At 37.3% G+C, this 24,121-nt stretch overlaps 1 protein-coding gene across 1 annotated transcript in view; it reads left to right on the forward strand.

The window, feature by feature from the left end:
* The window catches only part of LOC104996790 (vacuolar protein sorting-associated protein 13A-like), a 207,917-nt gene that overhangs the window by 80,725 nt on the left and 103,071 nt on the right, over positions 1-24,121 (forward strand). The window contains exons 21-25 of the mRNA XM_010851154.1: positions 12,811-12,958; positions 16,798-16,925; positions 17,288-17,457; positions 17,993-18,210; positions 19,014-19,246. Coding sequence (XP_010849456.1) covers positions 12,811-12,958; positions 16,798-16,925; positions 17,288-17,457; positions 17,993-18,210; positions 19,014-19,246 — 897 coding nt within the window. The remainder of the gene's footprint in view (positions 1-12,810; positions 12,959-16,797; positions 16,926-17,287; positions 17,458-17,992; positions 18,211-19,013; positions 19,247-24,121) is intronic.

A 24,121-nucleotide genomic window follows, 5' to 3' on the forward strand; every position in this document is an offset into this window, starting at 1 on the left:
TCTTTCAGAATTTTCCACAGTTTATTGTGATCCATACAGTCAAAGGCTCTGGCATAGTCAATAAAGCAGTAGATGTTTTTCTGGAACTCTCTTGCTTTTTTGATGATCCAGTGGATGTTGGCAATTTGATCTCTGGTTTCTCTGCCTTTTCTAAAACCAGCTTGAACATCTGGAATTTCACAGTTCACATATTGCTGAAGCCTGGCTTGGAGAATTTTGAGCATTATTTTACTAGCATGTGAGATGAGTGCAATTGTGTAGTAGTTTGAGCATTCTTTGGCATTGCCTTTCTTTGGGACTGGAATGAAAACTGACCTTTTCCAGTCCTGTGGCCACTGCTGAGTTTTCCAAATTTGCTGGCATATTGAGTGCAGCACTTTCACAGCATCATCTTTCAGGCTTTGAAATAGCTCAACTGGAATTCCATCACCTCGACTAGCTTTGTTAATAGTGATGCTTCCTAAGGCCCACTTGCCTTCACATTCCTGGGTGTCTGGCTCTAGGTGAGTGATCACACAATTGTGATTATCTTGGTCGTGAAGATCTTTTTTGTACAGTTCTTGTGTGTATTCTTGCTACCTCTTCTTAATATCTTTTGCTTCTGTCTGGTCTGTACCATTTCTGTACTTTTTTGAGCCCTTCTTTGCATGAAATGTTCCCTTGGTATCTCCAATTTTTTTGAAGAGATCTCTAGTCTTTCCCATTCTATTGTTTTCCTCTATTTCTTTTCATTGATCACTGAGGAAGGCTTTCTTATCTCTCCTTGCTATTCTTTGGAACTCTGCATTCAAATCTTTCCTTTTCTCCTTTGCTTTTTGCTTCTCTTCTTTTCACAGTTGTTTGTAAGGCCTCTTCAGACAGCCATTTTTCTTTTTTTGCATTTCTTTTTGTTGGGGATGGTTTTGCTCCCTGTCTTCTGTACAGTGTCACGAACCTATGTCTTTAGTTCATCAGGCACTCTGTCTATCAGATCTAGTCCCTTATATCTATTTCTCACTTCCACTGTATAATGATAAGGGATTTGATTTAGGTCAAAGCTGAATGGTCTAGTGGTTTCCCCCACTTTCTTCAATTTAAGTCTGAATTTGGCAATAAGGAGTTCATGATCTGAGCCATAGTCAGCTCCCAGTCTTGTTTTTGCTGACTGTATAGAGCTTCTCCATCTTGGCTGCAAAGAATATAATCAGTCTGATTTCAGAGTTGGCCATCTGGTGATGTCCGTGTGTAGAGTCTTCTCTTGTGTTGTTGGAAGAGGGTGTTTGCTATGACCAGTGTGTTCTCTTGGCAAAACTCTGTTAGCCTTTGCCCTGCTTCATTCTGTACTCCAAGGCCAAATTTGCCTGTTACTCCAAGTGTTTCTTGACTTCCTGCTTTTCCATTCCAGTCCTCTATAATGAAAAGGAAATCTTTTTTAGGTGTTAGTCTAGAAGGTCCTGTAGGTCTTCATAGAACTGTTCAACTTCAGCTTCTTCAGCATTCCTGGTCGGGGCATAGACCTGGATTACCATGATATTGAATGGTTTGCTTTGGAAAATAAATTCTTCAGTATTATTTTTCTACATTCCATATGTGTGTTAGAATATGATATTTATCTTTCTCTTTCTGACTTACTTCACTCTGTATAATAGGTTCTAGGTTCCTCCACCTCATTAGAACTGACTCAAATGTGTTCTTTTTTATGGCTGAGTAATATTGTATTGTGTATATGTACCACAACTTCTTTATCCGTTCATCTGTGGATGGACATCTAGGTTGCTTCCATGTTCTAGCTATTGTAAATAGTGCTGTAGTGAGCAGTGGAATACATGTGTCTTTTTCAATTTTGCTTTCCTCGGGGTATGTGCCTAGGAATGGGATTCCTGAGTCAGATGGTGATTTTATTCCTAGTTTTTAAGGAATCTCCATACCGTCTTCCATAGTGACTGTTTTCATTTACAGTGCAAGACTGTTCCCTTTTCTCCAAACCTCTTCAGCATTTATTGTTTGTAGATTTTTGATGATGGCTGTTCTGACCCATGTGAGGTAATACTTCATGTAGTTTTGATTTGCATTTCTCTAATATGTGCAATGTTCAGCACCTTTTCATGTGTTTGTTAGCTGTCTGTATGTCTTCCTTGGAGAAAAGTTTGTTTAGGTCTTTCTGCCTCTTTTTGATTGGGTTGTTTGTATTTCTGGTATTGAGTTGTATGAGCTGCTTATATACTTTGGAAGTTAATCCTTTGTCAGTTGTTTCATTTGCTTTTATTTTCTCCCATTCTGAGGGTTGTCTTTTACTTTGCTTATAGTTTCCTTTGCTGTGCAAAAGCTTTTAAGTTTAATCAGGTCCCACTTGTTTACTTTTGTTTTTATTTCCATTACTCTAGTGGGTGGATCATAGAGGATCTTTCTTTGATTTATGTCATTGAGTGTTCTATGTTTTGCTCTAAAAGTTTTATAATTTCTGGTCTTACATTTAGGTCTTTAATCCATTTTGAGTTTATCTTTGTGTATGTTGTTAGGAAGTGTTCTAATTTCATTATTTTACATGTAGCTATTCAGTTTTCCCAGCACCATTGATTGAAGAGTCTGTCTTTGCCCCCTTTTATATTCTTGCCTCGTTTGTCAAAAATAAGGTACCCACAGGTGCCTGGGTTTATCTCTGGGCTTTCTATGTTGTTCCATTGGTCTACGTTTCTGTTTTTGTGCCAGTGCTATACTGTCTTGATGAATGCAGCTTTGTAGTATAATCTGAAGTCAGGAAGTTGATTCCTCCAGCTCCATTCTTCTTTCTCAAGACTGGTTTGGCTATTTGCGGTCTTTTGTGTTTCCATATGAACTGTGAAATTTTTTGTTCTAGTTCTGTGGAAAAGTCATTGGTAATTTGATAGGGATCACCTTGAATCTATAGATTGCATTTGGTAGTATAGTCATTTTCTCAATGTTGATTCTTCCTACCCAGGAACATTGAATATCTCTCCATCTGTTTATGTTGTCTTTGATTTGTTTCATTAGTGTCCTGTAATTTTTGTGTAAACTTCTTTTGTCTCCTTAGCTAAGTTTATTTCTAGATATTTAATTTGATTTTGTTGCAATGGTGAATGGGATTGATTCCTTAATTTCTCTTTCTGATTTTTCATCATTAGTATATAGAAATAAAGTAATTTCTGTGTATTGATTTTGTAGCCTTTGACTTTGCTAAATTCACTGATTAGCTCTAGTAATTTTCTGATACTGTCTTTTGGGTTTTTTATGTCATCTGAAAACAGTGAGAGCTTTAGTTGTTCCCTTCCGATCTGGATTCCTTTTATTTATTTTTCTTCTCTGATCGCTGTAGCTAGGACTTCCAGTTGTTTTAGGTGTAAAGTTAGGTTGTCTGTTCGATGTTTTTCTTGTTTCTTGGGGTGGGATTGTATTGCTATAAACTTCCCTCTTAGAACAGCTTTTGCTGCATACCATAGCTTTTGAGTTGTCGTGTTTTCTTTGTCATTTGTTTCTAGAAATTTTTTAATTTCCCTTTTGATTTCTTCAGTAACCTATTGGTTATTTAGAAACGTGTTGTTTAATCTCCATGTGTTTCTTTTTCTTACATTTTTTTTCTTGTAATTGGTATCTGGTCTCAAAGCGTTGTGGTTGGAGAACATGCTTGATACGGTTTCAGTTTTCTTAAATTAACTGAGGTTTGATTTGTGACCCAAGATGTGGTCTGTCTTGGAGAATGTTCCATGTGCACTTGAGAAGAAGATGTATTCTTCTGCATTTGGATGGAATGTCCTGAAGATATCAATCAGATCCATCTCATCTAATGTATCATTTAAGACTTGTGTTTCCTTGTTAATTTTCTGTTTTGATGATCTGTCCATTGGTGGGAGTGGGATGTTCAAATCTCCTACTATTATTGTGTTACTGTCAATTTCTCCTTTTATGTCTGTTAGTGTTTGTCTTGGAGAAGGCAGTGGCACCCCACTCCAGTACTCTTGCCTGGAAAATCCCATGAATGGAGGAGCCTGGTAGGCTACAGTTCATGGGGTCGCTAAGAGTCGGGCATGACTGAGTGACTTCCCTTTCACTTTTCACTTTCATGCATAGGAGGAGAAAATGGCAACCCACTCCAGTGTTCTTGCCTGGTGAATCCCAGGGATGGGGGAGCCTCTTGGGCTGCTGTCTATGGGGTCGCACAGAGTCGGACACGACTGAAGCGACTTAGCAGCAGCAGCAGCAGTGTTTATCTTATGTATTGAGGTGCTCCTATGTTGGTGCATAGATATTTACAGTTGTTATGTCTTCCTCTTGGATTGATCCCTTGATCATTATGTAGTGTCCTTCCTTATCTCTTGTAATCTTCTTTAAGGTCTATTTTGTCTGATATGAGGATTGCTACTCCAGCCTTTCTTTTGCTTCTCATTTGCATGGAGTGTATTTTTCCATCATCTCACTTTCCATCTGTATGTGTCTTTAGGTCTGAAGTGGGTTTCTTGTAGACAGCATATATGTGGGTTTTGTTTTTGTTTCCATTCAGCCAGTCTGTGTCTTTCAGTTGGAGCACTTAATCCATTTACATTTAAAGTTCAGTTCAGTTCAGTCGCTCAGTCGTCTCTGACTCTTTGCAACCCCGTGAATCACAGCATGCCAGGCCTCCCTGTCCATCATTAACTCCTGTCGTCTACCCAAACTCATGTCCATCAAGTCGGTGATGCCATCCAGCCATCTCATCCTCTGTCATCCCCTTCTGTTCCTGCCCTTAATCCTTCCCAGCATTAGAGTCTTTTCCAGTGAGTCAGCTCTTCGCATGAGATGGCCAAAGTATTGGAGTTTCAGCTTCAACATCAGTCTTTCCAAAGAACACCCAGGACTGATCTCCTTTAGGATAGACTGGTTGGATCTCCTTGCAGTCCAAGGGACTCTCAAGAGTCTTCTCCAACACCACAGTTCAAAAGCATCAATTCTTTAGCGCTTAGTTTTCTTCACCATCCAACTCTCACATCCATACACAACCATGGGAAAAACCATAGCTTTGACTAGACGGACCTTTGTTGACAAAGTTATGTCTCTGCTTTTAAATATACTATCTAGGTTGGTCATAACTCTCCTTCTCGATATATATATTCCTATTGCCATTTTCTTAAGTGTTTGGCGTTGATTTTGTAGATCTTTTCTTTTCTTGTATTTCTTAACTATATAAGTCCCTTTCACATTTATTGTAAAGCTGGTTTGGTGGTACTGAATTCTCTTAACTTTTGCTTGTCTGAAAAGCTTTTTATTTCTCTATGAATTTTGAATGAGATCCTTGCCGGGTAGAATAATTTTGCTTGTAGAATTTTTCCCTTTCTTTACTTTAAATATGTCCTGCCATCCCCTTCTGGCCTGAAGAGTTTCTGCTGCAAAATCAGCTGTTAAACGTATGGGGTTTCCCTTGTATGTTACTTGTTGCTTTTCTCTTGCTGCTTTTAATATTTTTCTTTGTGTTTAATCTTTGTTAGTTTGATTAGTATGTTTCTTGGTGTATTTCTCCTTTGGTTTATCCTATATGGGACTCTTTGTGCCTCTTGGACCTGATTGACCATTTCCTTTTCCATGTTGGGGAAATTTTCAACTATAATCTCATCAGAAATTTTCTCATACCCTTTCTTTTTCTCTTCCTCCTCTGGGACCCCTGTGATTTGAATGTTGGTACGTTTGATACAGTCCCAGAGGTCTTTGAGGCTATCCTCAGTTCTTTTCATTCTTTTTCCTTTATTCTGCTCTTCAGAAGTTATTTCCACCATTTTATCTTCCAATTTACTTATTTGTTCTCCAGATAGTCTGCTATTGTTTCCTTGTAGAGTATTTTTAATTTCAGTAATTGTGTTGTCTCTGTTTATTCTTTAATTCTTCTAATTCTTCTAGGTCTTTGTTAATTGGTTCTTGCATTTTCTCCATTCTGTTTTCAACATTTTGATTATGTTTTTCAGGTAGTTTGCCTATTTCCTCTTCATTTATTTGGACTTCCGTGTTTCTAGTTTGTTCCTTTATTTTTGTAGTATTTCTCTGCCTTTTCATTATTTTTTTGAAACTTCTTGTGTTTGAAGTCTCCTTTTCTCAGGCTTCAAGGTCGAATTCTTTCTCCCTTTTGGTTTCTGCCCTCTAAGGTTGGTGCAGTGGTTTGTATAAGCTTCATATAGGGTGAAATTTATGCTGTGTTTTTTGTTTTTCCTCTGATGGGCACGGTGAGTGAAGTCATCATCCTGTCTGTTGACGATTGGGTTTGTATTTTTGTGATGTTTGTTGTTTGAATGAGGCATTCTGCACAGGGTGCTACTGGTGGTTGAGTGATGCCAGGTCTTGTATTTAATTGGTTTCCTTTGTGAGAGTTCTCAGTATTTGATATTCCTTAGGGTTAGTTCTCTGGTAGTCCAGGGTTCAAACCAGTGCTCCCACTCCAAAAACTCAGGGCTTGATCTCTGGTCAGGAACGAAGATTCCACAAATGGTTTGTTATTGGGTGAGATTAAACCAGATACCCTAAAAAGAGAAACCAAAGATGAATCCCAGACAAATGGCAGTTACAAAATCAGGCAAATAATAATTAAAATAATGGAATATAGACATATACATATATACCCATAAGCAAAATCAAAACAGTCCAACAAAAATAATGTACAATAAATTGACCTGTTGAACAAGGAAACCAAAAATTATATCTATCAGTTAAGGACAAAACTAACTAAAGCACAAACTGAAAACAAAACTAAAGCAAGGCGCAAGTTGGGGAATAAAGCGATAAAAACAAAATTAACAAATGTGTTGAAAGGAATGGAAAGAAAGAATAGATATGCAAAGCTAAATAGAAGTAGACAACAAAGATTTATATACATTAAAGATTAACTGCAAGGGGAAAAGAACAGTAGGAAAAGCAATGGAATAAATGTAGAAAAAATAATGCTAGGTTTAAAAAATTAAAAATTTAGTAAAAGAGAAAAGAACAAAAAAAGGAGGAAAGCAAAAGCAAAAAAAAAAAAGCTCCACGGGACTGCAGAAGCCCAAGGGAGAGGCAGAGGTTTATAACAACAATAAAAATGTGATTGGAAGGAAAAAATCTCAAGAGTTTAATTAGATTTCATAGTGCCAATAAAATTGACAACTACAACAGAGGGGTGGAAGGAAGAAAGAAAAAAAATCCAAAGGAAACTACAGAATAAGTCAAAACATAAGAATAATAAATGTTTTTCTTGAGTACCTGCTGTCAGGATCCTTTCCCTCACTGGGAGTCACAGTCTACCTCACCTCCCTAGGATGCCCTCCACCACTGTGCTGGTCCCTGGACCTGCTGTGGGGGCTGCTCCGATTCTAATCTGGTCCTCCTCCTGTGTGTTCTTGCCTCCAGTGTCCACAGCTATCAGAACTATTGCATTTGTGTGTGTGTGTGGGAGCTCTCAATGTCCTTTTATATATTCCATATACACAGAGTCTGCCTAGTTGATTGTGTGGGTTTAATCTGCAGCTTGTATAGCTGACGGGAAAGTTTTGGGTGTTCTTCCTTAGCTGCACTGCCCCTGGGTTTCAATTGTGGTTTTATTTCCACCTCTGCCTGTGGGTCGTTCACTGGGGTTTACTCCTGAGGCTGCCTTAAAGGATTTGGATCTGCCCCTATGAGGGTCAGGTGCAGAGGTGGTGCAGATGCTTAGTTTGCAGGGGTTCTGCCAGCACCAGGTACTCGGGATTGGTGGCAAGTGCAGCAGGAAATACAGTGCTCTAGAAGGGTATGGCAACCAGTATTTGCCAACCCGTATTGGACACAAGCAGTACACAAAGCGACCCCGTGTGCGTAGGCGCAAGATTTTTTTTTTGCCTGTGGCAGCTCTGAGCCAATGAGAGTTGAGTGTGTAGATGGCGCAGTTGCTCGGGTCGCGGGGACCCTGGTGGCATCAAGTGTGCAGGGACACAGACTGCTTCAGCTGTTGGGGCTGTGGTCCTATCAGAGTCTTTTTTTTGAGCCTCTGATAGCTGGCTATCAGAAGGTGTCTTTGGCCAGTCTTTGTCTGTAGCTCTGCCCATTCAGGTGCTTAGAGGACTCCCTTGCCTGAAGTCCTTCTCTGTCATTTGGGGCATCAAACACATAGAATGGGGCCTCCCTGGATGGGGTCCTATTCTGTAGTTTGTGGCATCAGTCACTTAAAGGATACCCTGGGTGGGGTCCTACTCTTCCGTTCTGTGGTTCAGGCATTTGATGGGCCGCCTCTATTGATCAGCTGCTGATGCTGGCCTTGTGGGGAGAGAGAGGCTATGGTGATGGTTCCACCTGCTACATGTGATTCCGCAGTATTGCCTTGCTTCCATGGTTGCCTGGCTTTCTTCCACAGGCATTTCCCACCACAATCTCCTCCATCACCTTCCCTCAGGGAAGGGAGGGGGGTCTCTCCACAGTCAACAGCTGCAGCAAGGACTGTCTTTTTCTCATTCAGCCACAGATCAGTTGTTTCACTCTCAGCCTTAAATGTTTCTCCTCTGACTCAGACAGTTACCCTGATGTGGGGATCGGTCCCCTGCTTCAATTTCCCCACCTGCCGAGGGCAGGTCCAGTCCTAGTAAACTTTTATGTTTCCCCCTAGTTCTTTCCTCCTACTGAGTTTTGCATGGTTCTGTATATTGTGTTCCACAGGTCACGTACTCCTGTCCGCTCTCAGCTGGTGTACTGCGTGCACTTCTGTGTCTAAAGGTGTATTCCTGATGTATCCATGGAGAGAGATGCACTCTACGTGCACCTGTTCCTCCACCATCTTGTTCTCTCTGAATGTTGATCACTTATTCAACAAATATTTGAGTGCCTGCTATGTGTTAGACCCTGTGCTGGATATTGGAAATCTGATTACAAAGGAATTGTGACATTGTTGGTGGCTCCATGGAGCTTACCAGTATAATGCAGGGGATGGTGGTGATCCAGAGGTGAGATAGACAGGCACATAATTAAAATAGTTAAAAATTATGGTAAATGTCATGAAGGAAACAATATTAGACATGGTATTATAAGTAATCAGTCAGATATTTTAATAAAGATCTTAGTGGAGCAGTCTAAGGCTAGAAATGACTTGGAAATCATCAAATTACAGATAGTATTTGAAGCCATGGGAATATATGAGGTAACCTAGCAGAGGTCCTAGAAGAATGGAGATGTTGAAGATGAAGTGGCAAATGAGTCAGTAACTTAGACATAAATCAGTTGATATTACTTTACAAATCTCAGTGTCAGACTTTATTTTGGGGGGCTTGAAAATCACTGCAGATGGTGATTGCAGCCATGAAATTAAAAGATGCTTACTCCTTGGAAGGAAAGTTATGACCAACCTAGGTAGCATATTAAAAAGCAGGTGCCGGGGTCCAGCCCCGTGGATCCAGGGAATTTGAAGCGGGGACGGCGTCCGCGAGGATCAGGAAACAACTGCTTAATTAAACGTTAATTAAGGATATAAAGAGTAATAGAATAAGGATAGCTCAGTTAATTAAGGATATAAAGAGTAATAGAATAAGGATAGCTCAGTAAGAAAATTCAGTGAAGAAAAGAGGCTGAATAATTCAGCCAGAAGGTGAGAGAAAGAACAACATGGGGAGACCAAGTTTCAGTGAACAAGGCCCGCACTTTATTTTCCAAAGTAGTTTTTATACCTTAAGTTATGCATAGAAGATAATGGGGGAAGGGGTAGAGTCATGCAGCAAGCCAGGCTTTATTCCTGCAAACTTATCATATGCAAAAGCTTAGGTGATTTGCATCATCTTCTGGCCTGGAGGCCTGTTAACATTTTAAGACCCTTTCTTCAGAAAACTTATTTTTCTCTAAAGGTGACTGGTCAGGAGCCACCCTCCAAAAGCATTAGATAAAGTTGCATTTCTACAGAGTAAAGGTGTGGTGGGCTATAACAAGAAAAAGAATTAACTCAAGGGTCCCAGGTTACAAACATTAAAGCTACTACTTACACCAATTATATTAATCAATACACTGCCAGGGACACAGCAGGTAAGGGATATGGAGACTTAGCAGCAAACATTGGCCCAACAAGTGAAAATCCCTTCACCAATACAATTTCTAATCAATCTTTTAACTACTCAAAGGAATCTGTGTTTAGACAGTTTAGAACATCTCCTGCCTCTCACAGTTGGGAGGCTCTGAGCAATCACATGTGCCGGAAAAACCTATTCAGGCCAGCTAGAGGATTTCCAAAGGAGTTTGTAGGTTGAAACACTGTCACACCCAGGAATTATCAACTGGAGCTGTAAGCTAACTCTTTTTTCAGAGAGAGGTAGTGGGGGACAGCCCCCCGTAAAGTCAGAGGTGTAGGTGAAAGCACAAAGCAGAAAGTAGGCAGACTCTGGTTTTGGGGGTAGATGCTTGAGAATTTCCAGGGGGACTCCTGAGGCTCGATCCCGCCTTTGCGTATGCCGAGCCTCCTTCCTCATGACCTTTGTCATGGGTGGAGCTCCTCACGCTGGCTCCCCGCAGTGATAGAATTCCAGTTGAGCTATTCCAGATCCTGAAAGATGATGCTGTGGAAAGTGCTGCACTCAATATGCAATATGCACTCAATATACAATATGCTGGCTCCTGGCAAGCAGAGATATTACTTTGCCAACAAAGGTCCATCTAATCAAGGCTATGGTGTGTGTGTGTGTCTGTATACTCTTGATCTGGATGCATTAGACTGATTTCCTGAAGACTCAATTTTAACCTGTCCCTGACTCTGAAGTTGAGATCCAGGAGAAGTTAAATATGTGATATCCTGCAACAGCTGCTACTTGGGGTGTCTTGATAGGGGACGACTCAATTTCATTCTAGTGAATCTGCCCCCCGAGAAGGGAGCTGAGCATTTGTAGATGGTCTACAATACCATATGTATATATAACATCTAGAATAATATTTGACTCAATCTCTATGTACTATGACCCAGTCAAGTTGACATAAAATTAACCGTCACAGCTTTCAAGACAGGTCTTATGCTAGTGGTTTAATGTTGAATTTGCAAAGCATAGAGTTTTGAGTTAGTGTGTTGCTTTAAGTGTACTTAAGCATGATACTTAATCATTTAAGTCTCATCTTCTTATAATATCAAGATTATACTCTTTGTATCTAGAACTTTTGTGAGGTTCAGGTAAAATAATTCATGTAAAACATGTTGTAAAATATTTTCAATTTTTTAAATGTATTTTTAAAAATTTTAATTGCAGGATAATTGCTTTACAGTATTGTATTAGTCTCTGCCATACATCAACATGAATCAGCCATAGGTATACATCTGTCCCCTCCTTTTGGACTTCCCTCTAGTTGTCACAGAGCATCTTATCTGAGCTCCCTGCATCATACAGCAAATTTCCACCGGCTGTTTTACATCTGGTAATTCTTATGTTTCCATGCTACTCTCTCAGTTCATCACACCCTCTTCTTCCCCTACTGTGGCCACAAGTCTGTTCTCTATCTCTGCATCTCAGTTGCTGCCCTCCATATAGGATCATCAGCACCATCTTTATAGATTCCATATATATGCATTAATATGTGATATTTGTTTTTCTCTTTCTGACTTACTTCACTCTGAATAACAGGCTCTTGGTTCATCCACCTAATTAGGACTAACTCAAATGTGGCTGAGTAATATTCCTTTGTGTATATGTACCACAACTTCTATATCCATTTATCTTGTTGATGGATATCTAGGTTGCTTCCATGTCCTAGCTATGGTAAATAGTGCTGCAGAAAACATGGGATATATGTGTCTCTTTCAGTTACGGTTTTCTCAGGGTGTATGCCCAATAGTGGGATTGTTGGGTTATGAGATAGTTGTATTCCTAGTTTTTTAAGGAGTCTCCATAGTGTTCTCCATAGTGGCTGTATCAATTTACATTCCCACCAGCAGTGCAAGAGGGTTCCCTTTGCTCCACACCCTGTCAAACATTTATTGTTTGTAGATTTTTTTGATGAGGGCCATTCTGACCGGTGTGAGGTGATACCTCATTGTAGTTTTGACTTGCATATCTCTAATAATGAGTGGTGTTGAGCATCTTTCCATATGATTATTAGCCATTTGAATGTCTTCTATGGAGAAATGTCCATTTAGTTCGTCTACCCATTTTTTTTATTGGGTTTTTTGTTTTCCTCATGTTGACCTGTGTGAGCTGCTTGTATATTCTGGAGATTAATCCTTTGTCAGTTTTGTTTGCAATTATTTTCTCCCATTTTGAGGGTTATCTTTTAATCTTGATTATTGTTTCCTTTACTGTACAAAAGCCTTTAAGCTTATTTAAGTCCCATTTGTTTATTTTTGTTTTATTTCCATTACTGTAGGAGGTGGGACAAAGAGAATCTTGCTGTTACGTATGCTGAAGTGTGTACTGCCTGTGTTTTCCTCTAGGAGCTTTATAGTTTCTGGGCTTATGTTTAAGTCTTTAATCCATTTTGAACTTGTTTTTGTGTATGGTGTTAGGAAGTGTTCTGAATTTATTATTTTTTATTATTCCATATTTGTCAATTGAGGGGCTTACTAACCAAAAAAAATATAGAGTAGCTACATGGATACTTAAAGATAAAAGTTCATTTTAAAGGCTTAAAACTAGTAGGCTAATTGCTGCATTCATAACAAAGTTTATCATTCATAGCTTCTGGTATTGATACTGGCATTTAATTTAGTTCTGTATTTCACAGGGTACTAAAGAATACATGGTCATTTAGAAAATGAAACCTTCAGTTAATAGAAGTATCTAATGTGTTAAAAGTTGGTTTTGCAGGGGTTTGAAATGAAACAGTTTTCCTTGTATAAAACTTTTTCACTACATGAGGTAGTAATGTTGAAATGGTCAAATCTTATTTTTTTAACAGTTCATTCTTAGTCAAGAAGATATAACGACCATTTTTAAAACATTATATGGCAACATATGGTATGAAGGTGATAGTGCTTCACATGAGGTAACAAAGGATCAGTCCAGTGTTACTAGTGGTGCTACTACTGCGTCACACCATGCGGCAGGTACGTCTTAACCTTAAATTAGCCCCCTCCTCCTTTCCTTCTCTCCTTCCTTTCATTCTCCCTAACTGTAGGTTTGGGTAAAGTAAAATTTATAAACCTTTTCTATTTAGCTAATCTTACTCAAGTAGTTCTCATTTATCTGTTATTAGTCATTCTGTTGTTTTTTTTTCTTTGAATCAAATTTCTAATTCTTGTGACAAAATTCCTTAGTATGTGTTTTTTTCTTGGTTATCCTAACTCCCCTGTAAGTTCCTATTTTTCAGTTTTCAAATTTTCTCCTCATCCTTTCTCTTCTCCCTTGTTCCTAGTGAAGCATATGTTCCAGTGGAATATTTCATATTAATATTAGAAGTATCAAAATATTAGCAGTCTCAAAAGAGGATGACCATTAGTGATGGACTCCAGCAAATATTTAGAAGATACATGGATAAAATAGAGCAGAAGGAATCATAACTCAGTAGAAGGCTGCATCCAATGTTGGATTTAATTTATTATGTAGAAACCTAACTAGGGTTTAAGTTCAATACCAGCACATAAAGAAATTGGATTAATTAGAACTACTAGATGATTTTGCTTCACTAAAATAAATTCTCCTCATTCTGGCATTTTGGGGGAACCTCAAGTCTCCCTACCTCAAACTGAAATCATATTGCACAGCTTTTCCAGTCAGAATCCCAGCAAAGAAACAACCTTACATTTATTTATAACATTATAGAAATCATCATTCTTACTAGCTAGAATAACCAACCCAGTACTTTATAGTTAAATATTAATGGTCAGATATAAAGAAAATCATAAGAACTCAAGCATAAAAGCAGGCAGGATAAACAGAATAGTGTTTCTTGAATGAGACAAAATAATTGAAGAAAAAAAAGAGAATGTGAACAGAAAACTAATTCATAAAAACAGAATTCTAGGAGTATAAGAACTGAATCCTACCATCACTACCTTCTGTCTTCCTAAGATAAGAAAGAGTTCCCTAGAAGAGAACTCTATAGAACTAAGTAAATATTGAAACAAATTCTTGGATATAAAGAATCTACCCAGTTTCAAGCTGATTGAATACTTCCATGCAAACACATTTTTGTGAAATGTCAGAGCAACAGAAGTAATATTGAAGAATACCAGGCTGCCTGTTAGGGCTTAGAAAAAAAAGTGACTGGAATCAGATTCATCATGAATGAAACTGGATGGGGTAGGATTGATGGAGGATAAAAGACAGTGGGGTAATATTGGAAAATATATTTCTAAGGAAAATAATTTTGAAGTTAGAATTCTATATATGGTCCAACCATCATCCAAATGTGAAAACAATTTTTAGATTTCCAGTGACTCAAAGTTTACTTTCTTTATACCCATTCAGGTACAGCTCATTTTATTGCACTTCATTTTTATTGTGTTTCTCAGACATTGCAGTTTTTACAAATTTAAGGTTTGTGGCAACCCTGAATCAAGAAAGTCTATCTGGGTTCCATTTTTCTAACAAACTTAGTTTTTAATTAAGGTATATATATTTTAAAAACATAATGCTATTGTGTTATGACAGACTATAATATAGTATAAACATAACATTTTATATGCACTGGAAAACCAGTTTGTGTGACTTGCTTTGTTGTGGTATTCATTTTATTGCAGTAGTCTGGAACCAATCTTGCAGTCTCTGAGGTATACTGGTAGTTTGAAAATATATTCTAGCAAAGCAAATAAGGAATCCAGGAAAAGGGAAAACATGGGATTCAAATACAGAAAGCATTAAAAAGGAATCCCCAGATTATCTGTTACTGGGCTAGAAAGTACTTAGTTTTCATTAAAAGGAATTTAGAATGCTTTAAGAAAAAAGGACAGATGTCTTAAGAAAAGTGACATAAATTCTATATAACATGTAGAATGAGGTGTTAACTATGCCACATTAAGTAATATGGGAGAGGAAGACATGTTTTCTGTTCCAAAGAAGGGAGAAATATATATACAGTACATTCTGGTGCAGAAGTGAAGTGAACTGTTTTGCATGATTTTGAGCCATTTTTAGAATGCGTGAAGAGATAATTTTTTTTTTTTCCTTGAGAGATGCATGTGTTGTGTTGCAGCAACAGAGGAAGTAAAATAATAAGCTATTGGGGCTTCCATGATGCCTAGCAGGTAAAGAATCCACCTGCAGTGTAGGAGATGTGGATTTGATCCCTGTCTAAAAGATCCCCTAGAGAAGGAAATGGCAACCCATTCCAGTTATTCTTGCCTGGGAAATTCCATGGACAAAGAAAAGCCTGGCAGGCTACAATCCAGAGAGTCAGAAAGAGTCGGGCATTACTGAGTGATTGAGCACACATTAGTCTCTTCATTTAAAATACTGAGATTTTTCAGTCTCAGTACTGAGATTTTTCAGTGTAGCAGTCTTGCATAATTGTGTTGAACTTCTTCCTAAGTATGTTTTTTGATGCTACTGCAAATATTTTTAAAAGTATATTTCTCAGTTGTTACTGATACAATTGATATTTGCATAGTAACCCTATATCTTCGTATAAATGCTAAATTGATTTCTTAATTCTGGTAATTTGTTGGAGACTTTTTAGGGTTTTCTATGTAGTCAGTAATGCTGAGAAAGTCATTTTTACTTTCTACTGTGTAGAAATTATTATGTATAAATAATTTTGTGATAATAAACTCTACAGCTTACATGAAATGTACAAATTTTTTGAAAAAGTTACCAAAACTGACATAGGATGAAATAGAAATAAGATGAATAGTTCTGCATCTGTTAAAAGAATTGAATTTCAGTGGTGAATTTTGTTAAACATTTAAGTAAGATACCAGTGTTAAACAAACCTTTTGGAAAATACAGGAGGAGGGAACACTTCCTTAGTCGTTTTATAAAGCAAGCATTAGCCTGATACCAAAAACCCAAATAAAAAATAAAAAACAACTTTGAGGGAAGAATATTGCACCTAATATCCCTAATGAACACAGGAATAAAAATTCTTAACAGCATATCATACTAAATCCAGCAATAAGCATGTAGGATGTGTCATCTTGACTTAGACTTATCCTGAAATGCAGAGTTCATTTAACCCTCAAAAATCAATTAAGGTAACACCAAATTAATAGAAAAAGGAGAAAAAAATTATATCACCTGAATAGATGCAGAAAAAGCATTTAATAAGTCACCTATTTGTGATAAAAAGTAGAAATATCGAAAAGGTATATTTAAAGGTGAAATGGAAAGTTTTCCACCTAAAGTAGGAACAAAGCAAGAATGTCCACAGTCACATTCCTATTCAACCAGAAATCATTGACAGAGCAATACAGCCAAGAGAAGGATTAATAGGTCTACAGAATCCATTTAAAATGTACCATGTGTATATAATACCTTGCCCCAAAATATGAAATATAGAAAAGACTGAATTTTGGATCCTTTTGGTTAGTGGAACATTTTTAAAATGTCATCTAAAGCATCTTGTTTGGTTTTAGTTTTTTTTGAAGTAAAATGTAAATACAAAACACATATGCCAGGTACTCTGGTATGCATTTTACACATGCTATTTCCCTGAATTGCCAAAACAGACCCAGGGGTTAGTTCTTTTATTCTCATTTTACAAAAATTAAACCAAGAGTTTATTAAAAGTAAACCAGGAGTTTAGACTCCCAGATTATTATGTAAAGAATGCCAACCCTGGAGTTAAGTGAGTTCAACATCTGAATTTTTAAATCTTTTTGAATTTTTGGAAAAATATTGTACTATACCCATTTATTTAATAATTATGGTAAATCTACTTTTAATTCCATTTTAATGAGTTCTACCATTCCTGACCTTTTTCTTTTATCCACTAACTAATTTTTCCAAGGAACAACTGTAGTGACAGCTGCTGTGGTAGAAGTACATTCACATGCTTCTCAAGTTAAGACAACACTAAATATGAGTTTCAGAACCGATTATCTCACCATGGTACTGTATAGTCCAGGTCCTAAACAGGTAAGTTGAAGAAGAAAAACTATATTTTTGCTGTTTCCTGTGTTTTGTTGTATCTGTTCCTTTGAGAAAAATTGTTGCACTTTTCACATTAACGATTTGCCTTTTAAAATGAGTTTTCTTACATATAGCCTTTGATATGAAAAGTGATATTTTAAAGTTAATATATGCTTTTCATTATGAGCTCTTGGAAATAGAGAATGTGGTATTTCATATCGTAAAATATGTTTTAAATTTGTATGTTTGTGTAAAACATACAAATATTTACATATTTACATACAAATGTATATAAATGTATATGTATACAAATGTATACATATTTACATACAAATGTAAAACATTTGTACTGATTTCTTTTTCCTCAGACTTCCTTTACAGATATTCGTGATCCTTCTCTGAAACTTGCTGAATTTAAGTTGGAGAATATTATAAGCACTTTAAAAATGTATACAGATGACTCAATACTTTCTTCCTTCTCATTAAAAAACTGTATTTTAGATGACAAAAGGCCTCATATCAAGAAGGCAACTCCTAGGTAATAGTGTTTTAAATTTTTATTGAGCAATGGTTGGTGTATTTTATAGAACTTACTCTCAAAGTTGCATATGCATTTTCTGGGTATAATCTGATATCTTCAAAGCTTTAATGGAGTTGATTCCATAGTTCTCAGTCAACATTTTAAATGCTCTGTTTATGTGCTGTTCTTGTTGAATGGTTGAATAGAAAAAAATGGTTAAATAGAAATAATCAGTGTAATTAAATTGGTTTTAAATTAATATCTATTATCTGAATTATGAATCCATACAATTGTAATGGGTAATATATGAAAATTTGTAGAAAAAATATGCTGAGATTCAAAATTCTGATAATTTCTTAAGGATATACTTCCTATATTATGAAACAATTGTGCTCCTGAAGTCTGTAAATTTATTATTTCTCTTATCCTACTAAGAGAAATGACTTCAGAACATTGGCTTGCTGTCGGTGAAAGCAATGAGAGACCTTTGAGTTTTATTGGTGTGTTTGATTAGGTGCAGGACACTCATAGAAATTGTGATTGTGTTTTTCAGAATGATAGGACTGACAGTTGGGTTTGACAAAAAGGACATGATGGATGTAAGGTATAGGACGATCCGAGATGGTTGGGTGGCTGATATAGTCCTTCAAGAAATGTATATTTGTGCAAGTGTGGAATTTCTGCTGACAGTTGCAAATGTCTTTCTTGAGGCCTACACTACAGGCACTGCTGTAGAAACCAATGTTCAAACATGGTCTGCTAAAGAAGAAGGTTAGTTATTGGCTAAAATATTCCATATCTGTTACTGAAGTGCTATAATAACACTTAGCTTGATTATCCTTCTAGATGATGAGGATAACAGGATCAATAAGTTAGAAATCCTTATTTTTCAGAGGTAAGAGGAAAATTTAAATGTGTTTTCTGATAAGATAGACAGTTTCTGTATTTTTCAAGTCATAAGTAAATACTGGGTTCAAAAATTATGAGACCCATGTTAAGATAAGTAATTGTACTTCTTTGAAGACAATAATTTGAAAGATTTTCTTGGAAGGAGACAATAATGAAACAATGACTCCTTTTCGTAATTAAAGATAGTATTGTAACTTAAACTTGTCTTTTATTTATATACTTGTGTTTGCTTTCTGGCCAGGCCACTCAATCAGGGATTGAACTCATGCTCCCTGCAGGGAAAGTGCAGAGTCTTACCTACTGGACCCCACAGAGAAGTCCCTAAAGTTCTTTTATTCTTGTTACATTTATAATTTTCTATTATCTTTTATATATTTCATTCCTTGTAGTGTAGTAGAAAGAGTGTCAAGCTAAGAGTTAGAAACTAGTTTATTTTTAGCTCTGCCATTAAATAGTAGAGATTTCCCCTCACATTTTAAAATATTCTAATGGCTATGAGTTCTTTAAATCTTATACTAGGAGACTTTCAGTAAATTCTTTTGGGATCTAAGTATTTCTATTTTGCTTTTACTTCAAATAGAGATATCATTGTCCTATAAATAATTTTTCATAATATAAGAAAGATTTATAGCTGTTTTAAGACATTATCTGTGTTTTTATTTTAGTACCTAAACAGCAATCAGAAAAGTGGGAAATGAACATCACTATTAAAAATCCTGAAATTGTGTTTGTCGCTGATATGACAAGAAATGATGCTCCTGCCTTAGTCATTACAACACAGTGTGAAATATATTGGCTAGGTGACTTTGAAAATGATACAATGACTGCTGCCATTAAAGATCTCCAAGTGAGAGCATGCCCATTTCTTCCAGTCAAGAGAAAAGGAAAAATCACTACTGTGAGTTTTCTATTTACTTGTCAGCTTAATTGTAAACTGTTTTATATTTAGCGTGTATCACTTTAGGAAAGTGGCTACATACTCTCCAACTTACTCTATAAAATACTTTTCTTTCGTCTTGGAGAGCCTAATTTAGATTATTATGCACCAGCTTTTAAACTCTCTTTTCGTTTTTTCCATTTGTTCCTCATTGTTTTGTGTATTTATGGGAACAGTCACACTGAAAAGTTGATTTTATCTAAATACTTCTCAGTGAAGACTATGATTTTGTTTCCATGCCAATTCCACACTGCTTTTAGGCGGTTAAGACTTTCTACCAATTGTTTGTTGTGTTGTTTCAGTTTTATTATTTTAATTTTTTCTCCCATCTAGACCTATTTTTCTCAGATGTGCTACTTGCTTTTCTCCCTATGGCTTGTTTGAACCGTCAATCATGTGCTCTGGCATGCTTCCCATTTGTATTTTATTTTCTAGTATCCTCTTGGCCTTCTTCCTCTTCATAACTGATTAAAATTTGTTTCTTCAAAGACATCTTTTCAAGTTAACTATCTGACTCCTAGCACTCATAAAACACTTTGAAACTGTACCACAACTTCTTTATCCTTTCATCTGTCAATGGACATCTAGGTTGCTTCCATGTTCTAGGTACTGTAAACAGTGCTGCAATGAACAGTGGGATACGTGTGTCTTTTCAGTTTTGGTTTCCTCAGGGTATGTACCTAGGAGTGGGATTGCTGGGTCATATGGTGATTTTATTCGTAGTTTTTTAAAGAATCTCCATACTGTCTTCCATAGTGGCTGTATCCATTTACATTCCCACCAACAGTGCAAGAGCATTTGCTGTTGTAACCTTTCCTTTGTTTTTCTAATTTTGTTCACTTGATTCTTCTCTCTTTTTTTTCCTTATTGAGTCTGGCTCATGGTTTGTGAATTTTCTTTATCTTCTCAAAGAACCAGCTTTTCATTTTATTAATCTTTACTGTTATTTCTTTCATTTCTTTTTCATTTATTTCTGCGTGGACCTTTATTATTTCTTTCCTTCTACTAATTTTGGGGTTTTTTTGTTCTTCTTTTTCCAGTTTAGGTGTAAAGTTAGGTTGTCTATTTGATATTTTTCTTGTCTCTTGAGGTAGAGTTGTATTGCTATAAACGTCCCTCTTAGGACTGCTTTTGCTGCATCCCGTCAGGTTTTAGAGTTGTCATGTTTAGATTGTCATTTGTTTCTAGAAGTTTTTTGATTTCCCTTTTGACTTCTTCAGTAACCTGTTGGTTATTTAGAAACATGTTATTTAATCTCCATGTGTTTGTTTTTCTTACAGTTTTTTTCTTGTAATTGATAGCTAGTCTCATAGCGTTGTGGTCAGAGAAGATGCTTGATATGGTTTCAGTTTTCTTAAATTAACTGAGGTTTGATTTGTGACCCAAGATGTGGTCCGTCCTGGAGAATGTTCCATGTGCACTTGAGAAGAAGGTGTATTCTTCTGCATTTGGATGGAATGTCCTGAAGATATCAATGAGATCCATCTCATCTAATGTATCATTTAAGACTTGTGTTTCTTTTTAATTTTCAGTTTTGATGAAATGTCCATTGGTGGGAGTGGAGTGTTCAAGTCTCCTATTATTACTGTGTTACTGTCAATTTCTCCTTTTATGTCTTTTAGTGTTTGTCTCATGTATTGAGGTGCTCCTATGTTGGGTGCATAGATATTTACAATTTTTATGTCTTCCTCTTGGATTGATCCCTTGATCAATCAATGTAGTGTCCTTATTTCTTGTAATCATCTTTATTTTAAGGTCTGTTTTGTCTGATATGAAGATTGCTACTCCAGTTTTCTTCTGATTTCCATTTGCATGGAGTATATTTTTCCATCCTCTCGCTTTCCGTCTATATGTGTCTTTAGGTCTGAAGTGGGTTTCTTGTAGACAGCATATATATGTATCTTGTTTTTGTATACATTCAGCCAGTCTTCATAATTTTTTTTTAACTTACTGTGTTTGTGGTCTTTTCCCAGGGTAAAAGGTTGACTTCTTTCTTCCTTTTGATTTATGGCCTCCTATGTTTGGTGCAGTGGTTGTGTGAGCTTCCTATAGGCTGAGATTTGTGATGAGTTTTTGTTCCTTCATTTGTTTATTTTTCCTCTGATGGGCAAGGGTGAGTGAGGTGGTGATCCTTCCTGTCTGCTGGTGATTGGGTTTGTATTTTTTTGTTTGTTGTTTAGGTGAGGCATCCTGTACAGGGTGTTACTGATGGTTGGGTGATACCAGGTCTTGTACTCAAGTGGTTTGCTTTGTGTGAGTTCTCATTATTTGGTACTTCCTAGGGTTAGTTCTCTGGTAGTCTAGGGTCTTGGAGTTAGTGTTCCCACTCCAAAGGCTCAGGGCTTGATCCCTGGTCAGGAAGGAAGACTCCACAAGTGGTTTGTTATGGCATTAAGTAAGATTAAAAACAAATACCCCAAAACGAGAAACCAAAGATGAACCCCAGACAAATAGCAGTTACAAAATCAGGCAAATAATAATTTAAATGATGCAATATACATATACACCCATAAGCAAAGTCAAAACAATCCAACAAAAATAAAGTACAGTGATTGACCCGGTGAACAAAGGAAATCAAAAATTATATTTACCTGTTAAGAACAAAACTAAAGCACAAACTGGAAAACAAAACTAAAGCAAGGTGCCAAATATGCTTTATTGCAATGAAAAGAAAACTAACACATATATTGAGAGGAAAGGAAAGAAAGAATAGATATGCAAAGTTAAATACAGGTAGATGAAGAAGATTTATATACATTAAAGATTAACTGTAAGGGGTAAAGAACAGTAGGAAAGGCAAACAAAGAAATAAATGTAGAGAAAAAAATAATAGGTTTAAAAAATTAAAATTATAAAAAAGAGCAAAGAAAAAAAAGAAAGACATAAAGGAAGAAGAAAGGAAAAAGGAAAACAGAACTGCAAAATCCTAACACAGAGTCAGAGGTTTATAACAACAATAAGAAGTATAACTGAATATACACATATGCATTACACCCATAAGCAAAATCAAAACAGTCCAACAAAAATAAAGTAGAATAGATTGACCCAGTGAACAAAGGAAATCAAGAGTTATATCTACCAGTTAAAAACAAAACTAACTAAAACAGAAACTGGAAAATGAAACTAAAGGAAGATGCAAGTTGGGGAATAAAGCTATGAAAATAAAGCTAACAAATGTTTGACAGGAAAGAAAAGAAAGAATAGATATGAAAAGTTAAATACAGGTAGATGAAGAAGATTTATATATGTTAAAGATTATCTGGAAGGGGAAAGGAACAGTATGAAAAGCAAACAAAGGAATAAATGTATAAAAAATAATAATAGGTTTAAAAAATTAAAATTAAAAAAGAAAATAAAAAGGAAAACTCCCCAGAACTGCAGAAGCCCAATGTAGAGGCAGAGGTTTATAACAACAACAAAAAATGTGTCTGAGGAGGAAAAAAAAATTCAAAAACTTAATTAGATTTCATAGTGCCAAAAAATTGACAACTACAACAGAGGGGCAAAAAAGAAAAGAAAAAAAATCCAAGGGAATCTACAGGACAAGTCAAACCATAAGAATAAGAAATGTTTTTCTTGAGCCACTGCTGTCAGAGTCCTTTCCTTTGCTGGAGGTCGCAGTCCACCTCACCTCCCTTTTATGCCCTCCAAAACTGCTGATCTCTGGACCTGCTGTGGGGGCAACTCAGATTCTAATCTGGTCCTACTCCTGTGTGTTCTTCTCTCCAATATCCACAGCTATCAGAACCAGTGTGTTTCCTTTTGTGGGAGCTCTGAATGTCCTTTTATGTATTCTGTAGACACAGAGTCTGCCTCGTTGATCGTGTGGATTTAATCTGCAGCTTGTATAACTAGTGGTTAGGTTTTGCAGTCTTCTTCCTTAGCCACACTGCCCCTGGGTTTCAACTGTGGTTTTATTTCCATCTCTGCATGTGGGTTGTTCACTGGGGTTTGCTCCTGGGGCTGCCCTGGAGGACTTGGATTTGCCTCTGTGAGGGCCAGATGTCGGGGGTGGTACAGCTGTTTAGGTTGCAAGAGTTCTGGCAGCACCAGGTACTCAGGGGAGTTGGCAGCCAGGGCAGCAGGAAATATAGTGCTCTAGAAGGGTATGGCAACCAGTACTGGCCAATATGCTCCGGTATTCTCGCCTGGAGAACCCCCCTGACAGAAGCCTGGCAGGCCACAGTCTACAGGTTCGCAAAGAGCTGGACACAACTGAAGCAACCCTGTGTGCATAGATGCAAGACTTTTTTTGCCTGTAGCAGCTCTGCCCCAGTGAGAGTTGAGCGTGAAGGTGGCACAGCTGCTTGGCTTGTGGGGATCTTGGGCAGCACCAAGTGTGCAAGGACATGGACTGCCTCCACCACAGGAGTTATGGCCCTATCAGTCTTTTTTCGAGCCTCTTGTAGCTGGCAATCAGAAGGCCTCTTTGGCCAGTTTTTCCCCATAGCTCCGCCCGTTCAGGCACATAGAGGGCTCCCTTGCCTGGGATCCTTCTCTGTTGTTCAGCGCGTCAGGCACATAGAGGGGCCCCCTTGGCTGGGGTCCTACCCGTAGATCGGCATTTCAGGCACTTAAAGGGGCACCCTGGGTGGGGTCCTACTCTGTAGTGCAGCGCATCAGGTGTTTGATGGGCCAGCCTTTTTATCATTCAGGTGCCGATGCTGGCATGTGGGGAGAGAGGCTATGGTGATGGCTCCACCCACTATGTGTGACTCAGTGGGATCACCTTGCCTCCATGGCTTCCTGGCTTTCCTCTACAGGCATTTCCCATCACAGTCTCCTCCTTCACATCTCCTAAATTCCTCTCTCCACAGTCAACAGCAGCCCTCACAC

This window comes from Bison bison, unplaced genomic scaffold (assembly GCF_000754665.1).
Source record: "Bison bison bison isolate TAMUID 2011002044 unplaced genomic scaffold, Bison_UMD1.0 scf7180017864298, whole genome shotgun sequence".
NCBI lineage: Eukaryota > Metazoa > Chordata > Mammalia > Artiodactyla > Bovidae > Bison > Bison bison.